The sequence below is a fragment of the Heteronotia binoei genome, chromosome 15 (genome assembly GCF_032191835.1).
Source record: "Heteronotia binoei isolate CCM8104 ecotype False Entrance Well chromosome 15, APGP_CSIRO_Hbin_v1, whole genome shotgun sequence".
NCBI classification, from domain to species: domain Eukaryota; kingdom Metazoa; phylum Chordata; class Lepidosauria; order Squamata; family Gekkonidae; genus Heteronotia; species Heteronotia binoei.
Window position 1 is genome coordinate 29,070,559 of NC_083237.1, and position 16,513 is coordinate 29,087,071.

At 47.5% G+C, this 16,513-nt stretch overlaps 1 protein-coding gene across 1 annotated transcript; it reads right to left on the bottom strand.

The window, feature by feature from the left end:
* Positions 1-319: 319 nt before the first annotated feature.
* On the bottom strand, positions 320-16,274 carry CD37 (CD37 molecule). Its single transcript, XM_060255697.1, has 9 exons — positions 16,122-16,274; positions 13,367-13,441; positions 13,128-13,200; positions 12,687-12,811; positions 10,653-10,727; positions 9,523-9,627; positions 8,708-8,911; positions 8,528-8,611; positions 320-2,304 (listed from the first exon to the last, which is right to left on the bottom strand). Exons 2-9 carry the CDS (start codon positions 13,430-13,432, stop codon positions 2,227-2,229), a joined length of 810 nt encoding a protein of 269 aa, XP_060111680.1. The 5' UTR covers positions 13,433-13,441; positions 16,122-16,274; the 3' UTR covers positions 320-2,226.
* Positions 16,275-16,513: the final 239 nt, after the last annotated feature.

Below are 16,513 nucleotides of genomic sequence, written 5' to 3' on the forward strand. Positions count from 1 at the left end.
GTAGCAGGCCAGCCAGAATTAAGGGGTGGAACAAAAGTTTGAATTCACCTTTAAGATCAACCAATTTTTATTCAAGGTATAAGCTTTGGTGTGTGGGCACCTTTTTTCAGATACAGTACTTGCTCATGAATAAAAATAAATAAAAGAAATACAATTTATACCTTGGATAAGACTTGATTGGTATTAAAGGAGTCACTGGACTCAAACTTTTGTTCTACTTCAGACCAGCATGGCTGACCACCAGAATTAAGGGGTGTGGCTCTCGGTACCTATGCCTATCTACACTGGCTTAACTGACAGTCGCAAGTACCCAAAATAGTTATTTGTGGATCTATTTTTTTAATTTACAAATGAATACGTTACAAAAAAATCCAAATACTGTTAAAATAACAGAAACCAGCTAAAAAGAAAGGTGAAATGATAATACATACCCTGTTCTACCCCCTATCCATTCAAAACCTGTGTGGTCCTTTCACAATTCCACCATCTCAACTCTTCATGATTACATGCATCTGTTCATACCTTGACTTTTACATGTATGTGCATCTGTCACTGTGTAGATATTAAGGTAGACAAAGGACAAAAGCTTGACAAACAGTTGCTCACCCTAGCCTGGAGCTCAACAAGAGCAGGCCATACACTGGCCAAGACCATGATACGGGAGCGCAAGGCCCTATCCAAGTCTCTGGGCTAGCACCAGTGCACACATAGCCTGTGTAAGAAAAGGCTTTCCCCTGTATCATCCAGGTTATGGTCTCGCCCCTATTAAGAGTGTGGTGGCTGATCTGCTTAATCAGAGGAAGAACCAAGGGGTTTTTTTGTAGCAGAAACTCCTTTGCATGTTAGGCCACACACCCCTGATGTAGCCAATCCTCCAAGAGCTTACAGGGCCTATTGTAAGTTCCAGGAGGATTGGCTACATCAGAGTGTGTGGCCTAATATGCAAAAGAGTTCCTTCTACAAAAAAAGCCCTGGGGAGAACCTGTTGTTTCTGTGGGAGCTGACTATCCCTGGGAGCTCCTGAATACACAAGGAGTTGTGAGAGTGCATGCATGGTTAAAAGCTTAGCCAAGGGGCCGTGATGGAACAAAAACATGATGGAAAACCTCCGTGACAAATCCAATAATCTTAACATGCATAACGGCAATTATAAAAGGAAAACAGGAGAAATATGGGGAGGAGGGGGCTTACAACTAGGAATGTTTAGAGATGGCTGTAGGAAACTAGAAGGTGAAGTTTAAACTGGGGCACTCGAACCATTTTCCTACTGCTGCTGGGTAAGTCAGGCTGAGGTCAAGACATTAGGCATTGGCATGGCATTAAGGAGAGGTTTCTTACAATGTACTGGACCCAGACTGGGACACATTCACAAGTTCTCAGATAAACCTCCTGTCACTGTCAAAGCAGTGCACAGAAGCCCGAGTACCAAATAAGGAGCCCAGCAAATGCCTCAGCGTTCCCATTTAAAAGCAAGGCTCACCAGCTAGGTTGTCATTGTCCTGTGTGTTGTACTGCCTCTCACTGGAATGTCACCTATTTAAAATATATGTGTTAAAAATTAGATTTCATCTCAATAGCAAAAGTTAAGGATGGAAGGTTACCGGCTCCTGACTGCAAGAGAGGGAAAATCCCCCCACCTGCTAATCATGGTAGATGACTGGGTAAAAACACTAGCAGCTGACCCCACTCTGACTTTAAAATACTGATGTGTGTATACACATTTGAGATGTCCTGTTCCGCAGCTTCCCAGTTTAAATTCGGTAAACCATCAGGGACCAACAGTGATACCTTGCTATGAAACAGACAAGTTTTCTTCATGCTGAAACAGGCTCCGTCTCAGGTGGTCATTAAAATACAAAATAGCATCACAGTGCGGGGATACTGATCTGACTTTGGAGACAGTCTGTATATTTTGGGGGGAAAGGGCTTTGCCGGTGAATCAGGAGTCCCATGTTGTTCTATGAAGAACTTGGCAGGTTTGGGCATGTTCTGTTTCTTGTTGGGGCCCGCAGGCTTTGAAGGCTTCGGTTTCATTTACCAAGATAAGGGTAGACTCAAACCCACACCTTGTACCAGGGTGAATATGAAACTAGGTAGAGAAACCTGTTCGAGGTACCTCACAGCCCTACAAGCGCTGCTTTAAACGGTGGTGGAATGTGTGAACTGGAAGGAGTGACTTCCAAGGCAGCCCTTAAAAGATGAATCTAGGAAGCTGAAATGCGTCTCCTAGGAATAGCGAGCGAGCTTGTCGTAGTTGGGCCCAATGGTCTTACACAGAAACATCGATAGCGTCATTAGGAAGAGCTGTGGGGAGGGAGAAAGAAGTCATTAAGAGGGGCTTCAGTTCCATCTTAGAATTGTTTCTGATACCAGCAATATCAATATAATCTATGTCATCCAAAAGGGCAGGGCTTTTTTTGTAACAGGAACTCCTCTGCATATCAGGCCACACCCCTCTTAATGTAGCCAATCCTCCAAGAGCTTGCAGGGCTCTTATTACAAAGTCTACTGTATGGTCTTGGAGGATTGGCTAAATCGGGTGTGTGGCCTAATATGCAAAGGAGTTCCTGCTACAAAAAAGCCCTGCAAAAGGGAATTCATCAGTGGGACACTATTCAACCAAAATGGTCAATTTCACAAGTTATATCAAGGCAGTTTATCACATTTTGTGGATAGTTGTTCTTTAAGTCACAAAAGGAGAACAGGGTACCCTCTTCCCACTACCTCCTTTCACTATTTTTAAACAACCAAACGTTTTATAGATCCAAGGCCATAGGAAAACCTTCAGCAGCTACAGGACCTTCAGCAGCTACAGCTTCAGCAGCTACAGCTCCCTCCATGTCTGGAGGGAGACCCAAACCTCTCATTTTCCATACTGCATCCCCAATGAAGTAAACAGTTCCTACCACCACCATCACCCTCTACTTTTCCTGACAAAGAAACTTGAGGCCAGGGGAGGAAATGTGTGGTATGTTAGATTTATAGAAGTGTCTCATCCTGAACCCACACCTGGATAAAACACTGCCTAGCTGACTGCCTGAGAGCTCAGTTTGGAAGCTAAGCAGGATTGGCCCTTGTTTGTACTTAGATGGGGGATCACCAAGAAAGAGCAGGGCAGCTTTGTAGAGTCATGCAGTGGCAAACCATCTCTGCTTGTCTCTCATCTTGCAGCAAACCCCATGGTCCTGGGGACGCTGTGAATCAGTACTTGACAGCACACAATTTTTATTAGCTACCTGCTTTATGAGCTCTCCAAAGCCCGCTCTGGCTTCGTTTCCCCCTCTTGTCTTGCACACACGCTCAGGAGGTGGTTGGGATGAGTATGCCATGCCTGCAAGCCTGGCCCATCCTGCTGCTATGCAGCCCACAATATTCTTTGCACAGGCCTGTCTGTACTTCAACCATGGAAGCAGCAAAATCTACCTAACCCAGGATTTGCCTGAACCGCAATGATTCAGCAGGGTGTGTCTGTGCACCTGCAGGGCCTGCCTTCTGCATGTCCAGTCCTGGCTGCCACTTCTCTTTATGTTCCACTCCATGCACAGGGTCATAAGGAAACAGGGTAGATAGGCCAGGGCTGCCAGCAGCCACCATGAGCGGCTAAGGAAGATACCAGGTCTGATGACCGGAAAGGGTAATGAGAAGGCATTTAAAGGGCTGGCTCAAGGGACTCAGAAGGAAGGACGTGGCTTGCAAGCCAAGAACAGGGCATCAAAGGATCTGTGGTGCATTCTTGTTTTCTGATGCTCTGGGAGGCAAACGATCATCTTGGAGCTTGGAGACAATAGTGGAAAGTTACCTGCATGTCCAGGCTAGCCTAATCTCATCAGATCTTGGAAACTACACAGGGTCAGCCCTGATGAGTACTTGAATGGGAGACCACCCAGGGAAACCAGGGTTACTACACAGAGGCAGGCAATGGCAAATCACCTCTGAATGTCTTTGCCTTGAAAACCCTACAGGGTCGCCCTAAGCCGAATGCTACCTGATGGCACTTTCTGCCACAGTTAGCTGCATAGAACATTTCCATCCACTGCCCCAGTTTATAAAGGGGAGTGGCATACTTGAAGGAAACTAGAATTTAACTTCAGGGTTGGAGGGTTCTGTTCATTGGTTTAAAAGTAAAGTTATTGCAAGACATAGACAAAGCCCCAAAGCTCAGAGTTAACTTGCATCCTGACCTCTGAACTGTAAACCCTTCCCAGATGCGAATGGGCAGGCAGTAATTACTCAAGAGGGGCAGGGTGCACACACTCTCTGTCCAGAGGTGCTTAACCTCACGTTTACTTGCTCCGGATGGGAGCTCTGGAATTCAGAAGAGGTGGCGCTCCTGCTTGTTCCCATAAGTCCTTCAGCAGATAAGGATAGAAAGGGAAAATACAGGAGATAAAGGGACTCAGTAATGCAGTACACACTTCAGGGAAGGTAGTTCTTGAACAAAGAGCCCTCCCTGCCATGCTTATCCCTTAAATAACCTCACTATGAACTCCCTTGTTGCCTTGCAGACTTTTAAAAATGCCCTTTATTGCTCTCTGCTGTTCGTCGTCTCTCTCTCTCTCACTCTCTTTCTCTCTCTCTCTGTCGCTAGTTCTTCCCAGGCGGCTGATCAAATCACTGCAACGCACTGCTGCCCAGTCCAGGGCCAGGTCAGATCCTGAGTCCTCTCCTAACTTCCTCTCCTAACCCTTCCAGGGTATCGGAGCTCTCTTCAGCAAGCACCACAGATGTTAAGTACATGCAGTTCGTCTGCAGAGAGGAAACAGGAGGAGTTGTGGGGGGAGGTGCCAATTCAGGTAGGTGCACAGCCACTAAATCCCCACCAGACCCCAGAGAGAAACTCTCGACCCCACAATGAAACCCCAACTCCTTTCGCTGCCCGGAATCATTACCTTGCCAGTACTCCAGGTAGATGTCCCTGTGCCCCAGGAAGCAATGGGTTAAAACAGAGGGGGAGGGGGAGAGTTACTATGCGGAAAGGAGCTTGAGACAAACATGCATGCACTGGCTCCGAAGCACATCCTCGCAACACCAACCGGCGCAAAAGCCATGCACACCCAGACGTGTCTGAAAGGGGGCCAGGGTGGGGAGGGGACCAGGAATCCTCCCACCAAGCAGGGCAGACAATACACAAAGCCTGCATCTCCTCAACAGCTGGCTTTGGCCCAGCAAGTCCAGGGAAACTGGAGATCTCTGTGGGATGATTCACGCTCAACCTTTTTTGGGCATGTTCAGCTCACAAGATAAAAGGGCTCCAACAGACAACAGAAGAAGCAGCTGCTGCCGCTGCTGGCAGGAGGCACTGGTGGGGAGAGCAGGAAGGAGGTTCCATCTCCTCGCTCAGGCAACACTTAGCCAACAGGAGAGGGAACGTTAACCATGGAGGCAGGGAACAGAGGTGGAACCAGGGCTTTTTTTTGTACAAGAACTCCTTTGCATACTAGGCCACACACCCCTGATGTAGCCAATCCTCCTGGAGCTTACAGTAGGCCCTGTAATAAGAGCCCTATAAGCTCTTGGGAGGTTGGCTACATCAGGGTTGTGTGGCCTAATACTCAAAGGAGTTCCTGCTACAAAAAAAGCCCTGGGCAGAACACATGTTGAAACTAAAGTCCTGGGTTCATGAGCTGGCCTCTCCAGTAAGAGGAACTCATGGGTTGAGAAAGTTTCTGCTTGAGACCATGGGGAGCCCCTGCTAGTCAGAATAATGCAGCCAGTTATAGGCTGGGGGGGACCAAGGGTCTGACCCAGAAGGTAGCTGCTTTCTTATGCAAGAGTTGGACTTGCTCGGTCTCTTCCTCAATCTCTCAATCTGCAGTTGAGGACCAGCTGGGATTAGCAGCCATGCATTAGGGTTTTGTACGTAAATTGCTGGCTTAGCAGCTCTACTATCAGTTGCAGTTTGCTTTCCCAGAGGATCGATCTAAGCACAGTTGAAGTGCAATTCTCTAAAACAAGCTGCTGGTTAGGAAAAAAAGTCACCCCAGCTCCCCACCCAAGCCTATGGACAAAATCTCCATGCATGGCCCAAGTACCCTCACAGCATCAATACCAGGAAGCACAGACCTTGCTTGTAATCCACCTCACTCAAACCATACTGAAAAACTCAAACACTGCATAAGGGCCCAGAAATTGTTGTCAGTTTCCTGGCTCTCATACACCTGACAAACCAGTGGCTTTTCCATACATGTATGGTCCATACAATGGCCATATATGCTCCTATCCATACAAAATGTATGGGAGGGGTACCCACAACATCCCATAGGTCTAAAGCATGCCAGAAAGCTAAACATATCTATGCATATATAATACAGTCACACTCCCATTGCCACCTGCTGGGGAAGTAGAGAATCTCTTGGGAGCCACCACTATGCAAGTCCCTGTGCTCCAGCACGCTGATCAGCATCCTGCACCAGAGCTGCAGGAACTATAAGAAAGGTTTAAAACAGGAAGAAGAAATACCCTCTGCACCCCTACATACACACACACACACACACACTCTCTAGAGTAGAGGTCCCCAACGTGGCACTCATGGATGACCATGGTGCCCACAAACACCTTTTATGGTGCATGCCAAGCATTTTTAGAAAATATAATCGGTCTGGAACAGGCTTTTGCCCACCAAGGCTTTTGATTGGTTGTACAAATTTTTAAAAACATTGCTAAGGCAGCAGCTGCCCCCACAACACATGGATCTTCACTGTGTGACTGGACATAAGCTATGCGTATGCAAGAAAATATTTGTAAATGTATTCATTTTTAAAGGGCATCCTGTTAAACAGAATTTCTAACTGGAATGTTGAAGAGTTTTTTATTAGGGTTATGTGCAATCTCATTCCTTGACATTTTGAGGCAGGCTCCGCCTCCTCTGGTAGCCATTTTGTGATTGTGCTCACCACACTATGTCAGAAGTCCATAGGTACTCACAGCCTCAGAAAGGTTGGGGACCCCCGCTCCAGAGTCAGCCAGCCATGTCTAGTGTCCACTTAAAAGTTTCTCCTCAGTGACCCACTCCAGTGGCACATTCCTCAAGATGTAGCATTGACTCATTTCCCATTTTGCTTGAAACACCACCTGATGGCTGCTGTAGGGACTGAAGCCTCAAATAACCCCTCCTCTCCCTTCTAATACCTTTTTTTGGGAAAAAATGAGGGAAAAACTCTAAAAGTCACACACTGTCACCTATTAGCAGTTCTGGTCTAAAACCCAACTGATTTCCCATTTTTAAGTTTCCAGTATAAATCACATAGTTTTACCACAGAGTGCCTGAGAGACAGAGCAACACCACTCTTTCCCCTTACAGACCTGTGGCCAATGGCAGCTTTCCATTTTTACTAAAAGATGAGGCTGTGCAGTCCCTCTCCTCTTTTTCTGTCTTTACAGAGTCAGCTCTCAGGGCTGGCATCAGCATACCCAGAGGTGGAGTAACTGCTGAGGCCCAGGGCTTTTGGCGGGAACCGCTGCCACTCTGCTTACTCAGTTACTTTCGAGTGTTTCACCACCCATACTCCTGGCTGTACATGCTGCTCAACAACCACTGGAGCAGGCTGTGCTGGTGCTGCATAGTGGCAGCATTTCTGGCAGCCACAACAGTGGGATTCTCAGCTGTGTTCACTGCCAAGTACCACAGGGAAAGGGCATCCATATCGTGATTCCGGGTAGCTATGACTGTGGGTAGTGAGAGTGTTTAGAAGTACGTGAGGGGCATGGAGGTGGGTGGGAAGGAAAGGAGGAAGGAGTGAGAGGGCTGATAGTAGTCAGAGGGGCTGGGCACTCTTTGCCCAGGGCCTACTCAAACCTGGAACAGGCTCTGCCAATTCTACAAGGGTTAGCAGGACTGCCTGCCTCACCAGCCTGGCTTTCTTCAGCACCCCCTACTGGAGGGGAGGGGAACTGCCAGGTAGCACCCTCTGCTGGAGGGGAGGGACTGCCAGGTGAATTATTCTAACAGATATTCAGGGATAGATCAACAAGATTATCTCCTCTGCTTATGCTAGTGTTGGCAATCCCCAGTTGGAGGCAGGGACCCCCCAGTTTGGAGGCCCTCAGGGTCATCAGAAAGCAGAGAGGGAAGGAAGGAAATGTCTACTGGGCACTCCATTACGGCGACTGATTCCTATAGGATATAATGAAGAATTGATCTGTGGGTATGGAGGTGGGGCTGTTTTCTGAGTTAGAGGCACCAAATTTTCAGCATAGCATCTGGTGCTTTTCCTCAAAACACCCCCCAAGTTTCAAAAAGATTGGACGAGGGGGTCCAATTCTATGAGCACCCAGAGAAGGTGCCCCTAGTCTTCATTATTCCAAATGGAGGGAAGGCATGACATGCGGTGCCTTTAAATGTGATGGCCACAACTCCCTTCAGAGTTCAGTTGTGCTTGTCACACCCTTGCTCCCTGCTCCACCCCCCAACATCTCCTGTCTCCACCCCCAACATCCCCAGATATTTCTCGAGTTGGGCCCAGCTTATGCAAGTGCCGTACTGTGGGAGCCATGCCAGCTTCCCAGAGCAAATCCACAAATGTCTTACCTCCATGAGGGCAATTCCAAGACAGAGTCCCACAATGGTGATGATATTATTGGCAAGCCAGTTCTGGACGTTGGCCATGCAGCCCTATGATAGGGACAAGAGTGTGTTAAAAAGGGACTGAGGGAGAGAGAAAGAGAGAGTTACACATTTCTCCCAAAGAGCCACATTTACGCTACTTACATCCTTATAGACAGGCCACTCTCCCTGGGCAACACAGAAACCTTCAGCACGCTTTGGAGGCTTGGGGGTCTCTGTGTTGTTGCTCAGTGGCTGGCCAGCCTGAGAATGGTTTCGGCAGGAGCAAGGATAGATGGAGGAGCCATTGTTGGCCACTGCACGGTTCTCTCGCCAGTCTACGTAAGAATTCCATCCACAGCACTGGAACTGGAGGGGGTGGAATGGGGAGCAGGGATCATGAGGAGCAGAAGTCAGGGAAGGTTTAAAATGTGAGCCATGAACAAGGTCACTGCTAGCAGGACATAACCAGAAAGCAAACAAAAATAAGAACACACAAAGCTACCTTCTACTGAATCAGACCGTTTGTCCATCTAGCTTGGGCTCTCCAACAACCACACTTCTGCTAGCTTTTTAGAAAGCGGGCAGGGCTAGAGGGGGCTTCGCCCAGCAAGGCTTCTAATTGGCTGTGCAGGTTTTTTAAAAAAACATTTGTTTGGCAGCAGTTGCCACTGTAGAACAATTAACTTCACTGTCTGACTGAAACGTTAGCAGCCATTTTGTGGATGGCTCCACCTTCTGTGGCAGCCATTTTGTGGCTGTGCCCACAATGTTGTGTCAGAATTCCAAAAGTGCCCACAGGCTCAAAAAGGTTGGGGACCCTGATCTAGCTAATCAGCATGGTCTACTCCAATAGCTAGCAGCTCTCCAATCTCTCAGCTGTTTCCCGTGGCAACGCTGTAAATGGAGATGCTGAGGATTAAGACCAGAGCCCCTCCCCCAAGAAACCTGAGATGAACATTGTTCCTGGAGTATCTTACCTGCTCTTGCACAACATCCCAGCTCTCCTCCTTATCTGTGAATGACCCATTCAACTTGTAATTCCGAATTATGTCACCAACATAGTCTCTGACTGTCACATGGATCTGTGTAGTAGCAGAAAGCATGGGATAAAGGAGGATATCTTACAGTAGCACCTTTCCCCACCTCCAAGGCAAGACAAACAATGCTCTTATGAGCTCTGTACCAATATCCCAGTTCCCAAGCTGACTTGACCAAATAGGTCCACAGGGCCTAGGGATCCCAGCTGTTCCTTTCTCAGATACCCCAGTTCCCCACAGGGAAGAATACAACTACTAAAATCAAGAGTACAGTAATCCTAGTGTCCAGTGACCACTGGCCCTTTGAAACCCCAGTCTCTCAAAATTACAACTGATGTCCAGACTACAGAGATCTGGATAAAATGGCTTCTTTGCAGTGTGGATTTTATGGTATACCACAGAGTCTAGGAGAAACTTAAGCTCCTCCCTAGGCACCACCCCCAAATCTACAGGAATTTCCCAAACCAGAGTTGGCAGCCCCATTTCCTTGTGCTCCACCCTCTTCTCCATCAACAAAGCCCAAGAACAGGGACAGGGTGCATGAGCAACCTCTGTGTGCCTTGATATTCTCTCCTCACTCAACTTCCCTGAGCTATAACGGGAAGGTAAATTTAAATAAAAGGAAACAGAGACCAGAAATACAAAAATGTACGGAAAGGACCCCACAATTTTTCTGTGCATGCAGACTGGCTCCCAAAAGAGTATTCTATTCACTGTGGAAAACTGACTCCCCCTTTTCATTTTTTTGAACTGACCAAGACCAAACTCTTTCAGGAACTCATGCAGTGTAGCGGCTAAGAATGCCAGACTAGGATCTGGGTTCAAATCCCTCCTCTGCCATGAAGTTTACTGGGTGATCTGGCCCAGCCATTTTCTCTCAGCCTCACCTAACCTCACAGAGTTGTTGTGAGGATTAAATGCCAAAGAGAAGAACAAAGGATGCTGTTGTCCTGAGCTCCTTGTGGGGATGAACAGGCTAAAAATGTACTAAATAAACAGAGAAGGGTGCCCTTCCCACCATGGGATGTAAAAGCACCTGTGCTGGCAAATTCCCTCATGGTGTGACTCACCGTGTCCCGCTGTGTATACACCACAATTCCAATGGCGATCTGAGCAACGAAGAGAAGCAGCAGAAAGGCAAAGTACTGTTGAAGAGAAAGATAGGCCAGTGAACCCCAGGCACTTGGTGAGGGAAGAGAGGGATGTGCCCATTTTCTTTTTCTTTTCATTTTTATTACCACCTTTTTGAAAAAAGGAGCCACAAGGGGCAACATTTGAAAAAACTAAAATTCGTAATTTAAGATGCTGCGATGTCTGTTTCAAAATATACACATTAAACAGAAATTACTCCAGCAAAATCCTAAATGTGCCAATCTATACAAGGAAATGAATCAGAAGAAGAGTTCCTGAGACTGTGCCGCAGCAGAAAGAGGGTGGCTGCAAATGCTCTCCCCTTTAAAAACTCATATCCAGGAAAGAGATGTAACCTATGCTGCTTGATATGCTAGTTTTCTACTTGCTGGAACTATCCCCTTCACCAGGACAGTATATTTGCATATGTAGTTTGACATCTTCAGGTTGAAATGATTTGCTGCTCATGTGAATTGGCTTCATAACTATATTCAGTACAGCAGGGCAAATAGGAGGCATTTCCCTGTCTTCCCAATGGGAACCCAAGGTGGCTTACTTTGGAGCGTGTAAGTGGGGTATAAGTGAAGTACATAAACACATGCAACTTGGTTTCCTCTTGCAATTGTTCGGTAATGTGTTTCTGATTACATTGACTGAAGTTCCCACTCACAAGGAAACAACGTTTAAGCCATTTGTTTTTCTACTCACAGCAGAAGCACCCTGTCCAAAGAAGTAAACTCAGCTCTGCAATCAACAGTGCTGCAGTGTTATAAAATGTGCCAGAGGAAAAATAAAAATAGTCCCAGAGTCTTAAGAGGGTGTCTCTGTGGCATTGTCATAAAGTCTAAAGGTAGTCCCCTGTGCAAGCACCAGTCGTTTTCGACCCTGGAGTGACGTTGCTTTCACAACGTTTTCACGGCAGACTTTTATCGGGGTGGTTTGCCATTGCCAAGTCATCTTCACTTTCCCCCCAACAAGCTGGGTACTTATTTTACCAACCTTGGAAGGATGGAAGGCTGAGTCAACCTGGAGCCGGCTACCTGAACCAGCTTTTGCTGGGATCAAACTCAGGTCATGAGCAGAGGGCTCTGACTGCAGTACTGCAGTTTTACCACTTTGTGCCACAGGGCTCGTTCATTAAGTCTGCCCCATTCTTAATTCCTTAATGGCTTAACGGAATTTCAGTGTTCAGACTCAGTGTACCTTTGAATATCAATTGCTGGGGGACAGGGGAGCAGCAGTAGGAGAAGGATGTTGCCCATCAAGCCCTACCTTAGGGGCTTCTTGGGGGCATGTGGCCAGTCACTGCAAGATACTGGATACTGGACTAGCTGGATCTCTAGTTTGGTTAAGCAGGGCTCTTAGGAGTCTAGTGGCTCTTTGGCCCTGCTTCTAGGAAACCCCTAACTCCCACCATGCTCTGCTCTGAGGCAACTAGACCTCATTGACCAGGGGTGGCCAAACTGTGGCTCAGAAGTCTCATGGGGCTCTTTCACACATATTGTGTGGCTCTTGAAGTCCCCACCATCCCATTAGCAGGCACTTGTCTCTTTAAATAACTTCGCTAAGCCAAGCCAGACGGCAGCTTGGAGAACATACTTAAAGCTGCTTTCTTTCCACCTCCATCATCTATTTTCCTTCCTTCCTGCCTGCCTTGCAGCTTTCAAACATCTGATGTTCATGTCTTGCAGCTCTCAAACATCTGACATTCAATACTCCCTCTAAGCTGTGGAGTCTTGTGAGCAAAAAATTATGCTTTATGAGTTACTGGCGTTAAAGTTGTGAACTACTAAATAAATTAGTTTGTTCTGGGGCCATTTTCCTTGAGCTAAGACAAAAATGTGTAAGCCAGAGGCTTAGAGGGAGCACTGCTGACGTTTATTCTATGTGGTTCTTGCATTAAGCAAGTTTGGCCAACCCTGTCATTGACTGTTCCTTGAGATTTTTCAAACACCAGCTCCCTACATACTTACAAATCCCAGCATACACTTGATTTCTTTGAGGGAGCCCAGGCATCCAAGGAATCCCATGAGCATTGTAAGGATGCCGACCCCAGAGAAAATATAGGACCAGATCTTCAATGCAAAAAGTGATGACCCTGGGGGAAAAGAGGAACAGATGTTATCAGTCCAAGCTGGCTTTGTAGGGTACTCAAGATTTCAAAAAATCTCACTTGAAGAAATACTTCCCTGTCCTTCCCTGGGGAATAATTCTGGATTATCACATCATATCCAGTGGGATCCAGTGTAGGAACCTAACATGCTTCCTCTCTCCCTCCCCATGCGAAGGCCAAAATGACAAGAAGGAGGAGCTGTCAGTGGACAGGTGGATGATGGCTTGAGTGGAGATGTCTGGGTTGGTGCCCACTGGGCCTGGAAAGGAGCAGGTAAGATTCACAGTACTTGAGAACTCACCTAGGGTGGATGCAAAACTATTCTGGTCAAAAAGTATCCATAAACCAAAGCTGAAGAGGAGGCTTCCAAGAATCTGGAGTTAGGAGGAGAGAACAGAAAAAGGGTGATAACTCTGGGCTGTTACTGGCTAAAGATCTCCCTCAATCCTCCTCCCTGACCCACTGAAGCATGCCTGTGAATTATACCCATGAACCCACCTAACCTGGTCTCAGGCATGCTCTCCCTAACCAAATACTCACAAAGAAGAAGATGTTGAAGATGAAGAGGAAGTACTTGGTGACGCTGAGGCATCCTTTGTGAGACATGGTGCCTTCCTGGGAGGAGTGGCAGGAAAAAAGAACTGTCAAACAGAATGAGAGACACACAGACACACATGAAATAAGAGAGCTGTCTATTTTAGGTGGGCCTGTTCCCCTCCCCGCCTCATTCCACAGCCATCCTACAAAGAACAAGGGTGGTTTTTTGTTTTAATGAAAGACTTCCAGATAGATGAGGCCAAAACCTCTTCCCTCACTCTGAAACCCAGTGGTTGAGGTCACAGTAGTACTCCAATGGGTTGCTGGGGAAACACAGGCCCTCATGGGGGGTGGGGGGTGTGCCAGCTTCATTCAGGGCATTGCTGCTGGGGAGGGTGAAGAGAAGCAGCAGTGGGGCCAACCAAGAGCTCTGATCCAGGGTTTTTAGTGGTTTCTTTGAGACTGACAACTGCTTTCAACTGATAGCATGCCTCCACCTAGTCTTCCAGCCCTGTCACGTCCCACACCCTGCCCAGCAGGGTTGCCAACTTTTCAACCGGCCAAGCCCACTCAGGAGCCTCCACCAGCACCCTGGAGCACAGACAGCACCAGATGATTGCTTGTGCTCTCCAAAAAGCTTCACGGGCTGATTTTTGCACATTCCATTGGCTCTTAAAAGTCTCTCCCCCTCCCCCAAACAGGGCAGACTCCTTTTTTTTCCTGGCCAACTGGCAAATCTATTCCACCACAGACCTCCTCTCCAAAACACACAACATTTCTCTTTGTCTCAAAGTGTAGATTCTGGAGCCACCTCAGAGTTCAGATTCCAAGGCCCAGGGACTCCATTCATACCTCAAAGAAACAATGTACAATATGATGAACCATTCTGATGTATCTATAAAGCTGGTGGTCAAGGGGCTTAAGACAGCACAGAGGCCTTCTTGGACAAACAGCAGCTCTTAAGTTGCTAAATTAGGACATTCAGACTAAAAATGAGACTCTCGTGAGATGCTGAAGCCTTCTACAATTCACTTGTCAAGCATTAATCTGTGCTGAAGAATACATACACAGGGGCTATCTCCCCCCCATTTCACAAGTTTCAGGTCAAAAGCTGCTTCAGGGCTGAACTTTGCTAGCGAAACCGCTGATGTTAACAGGCAACAGATAGAAGAGGAAGTGGTGGGCTTCAAAGCTGCCACGCATCACAGATTCTCAGAAAGATCCGCAAACGTCCTGGGGTTTGTGTAAGGCTGATTCAGACTGGATTTCACAAATGACATGGCTATGGTCAGCAAGAGACCTGCTGACCAGGTCACCCAGCACTACACTAGTGGCTAAGCTATCAAGAACCAAATGTTTATCCAGCTGCCCACACCACACATTGCCTCTGTTTCTGAGCACACTTGCTTGTACAACCGGAGGTTTATTTTCCGTTGCAAGTACACTTCCCTATGAAGAAGCACATACTCTCACTTCTGTATGTGCTTGTTAGAGTGTCAGATGCAGATCTGGGAGAGACCCAGGTTCAAATCCCCAGTCAGCCATGGCAACTTGCTAGGTGACCTTGGGCCATTCACATGTTCTCATGTTAACCTACCTTACAGGGTTGCTGTAAGGATAAAATGGAGGAGAGGAGAAGAATGTAGGGCAATTTGGGTCCCCATTGGAGAGAAAGGTGTAGTGAAATAAATAAACACTCAAACACTTTGTCTGGAACAGATCCTTGATGTACATTTAAGCATGCTCTGGTTAGTGTAAAATCCAGCTACATCCACATTTGTTCATATGCCTCTTTCTGTCCTTCCTCACATGCACCCTAATTCAGAAAAGATGTCTCAAGGCATGCTTTCCACAATGCAGACAGAAGTACGTGTAATCCATGGAAACTTATGTAACCCCTGCATGACACACACGCTCATGCCTTCCTGAGAGTTCTTCACAGTTGCACAATTGATTCTCAGATCCTATGCACAAGCATGTATCCTCTCTCTCACACAGAGGAAAAAACATACACAAAGTGCACTCCAGGTTTCACTGACACATTCCTCCTCGCAGGGCACTTTTAATCAGTTCATATGCACCAAGTCACACAATGAGATGCATTTCACCCTGATGTCACTAGCAAAACACGCAAGGACCCTCCTTGTCAGTCCTTTGTTCCCAGAGATTATTAACCAGAGATACAGGCATCAGTCCCTCCTACTTCACACAACCAGCCCAGCTCCCATTCCCCCCTACTCCACACTATTCCTTCTAACCCCCACATACAGTCCTTCAGGTCATCCAATCCCAGGCCTCTCTCTTCTACTAGCTTTCACTCCGAAAGTCCCTTCAGTATCACAGAGATCCAATCTCTCACCAGTTAGCACTTGGAACCCACCACATCAATGTCCGACCCCCAAAGAGTTAAGGCCTCCTGCATGCATCTCATACTGCTAACGAAGCCATCTCTCCGCACCATCCGGGCTCAGCTTTCAACCCCATACAAACCTCACCACTACCCTCACTTTCAGATCCGACCCAGCCTACCCTGTTCAGGTGTCCTATGAAGAGACAGGCCCCAAGCAGCCCCCAGAAAGACAGGACTACCCCTCCCTCCCTTCCGTGATCACAGCCTGGCCCAGTAGACCCTACCCCAATGCACACCCACTCATACAAATATGAAATGCACTAATCCCCCCTTTTTCCTACAGCCCCCCAACTTTTCCTCTCGAGGACTCCCCCATAATGACGAAGATCGAGTCCCTGGAGGACTTACCGGGGCTCCTACACGCTGGCTTCTCCCTTCTGCAGTTTCTCACGCTGCGAACCCACTCTACCCCTCCCTTCCTTTTTCCCCTTCCAAAGAGCAAAGTTTCCGACCAACTTCACTCAGCCACCTCCAGGGGCCCTTCCTCCTCCATTCGAACCGCTGATTTTTCATTGGCTGCCAGAACGAGGGGGGAGGGGAGGCTTGGTGAACGGAGGGGGCGTGGCTTAGGTATTAAAAATTAATAGATTCCAGTCCCGCCCACCGCTTGTAATTTCCAGCCAACTTCCCCCTCCCCCACGCCAAGGCTGAGGACTGGGGGGTTTAAGGTGGAACTTTTACTTTCCGGACCATCCGCACCGGGAAAGTTCCAGCGGGGCAGCCCGTGCTGATCCGCTGCG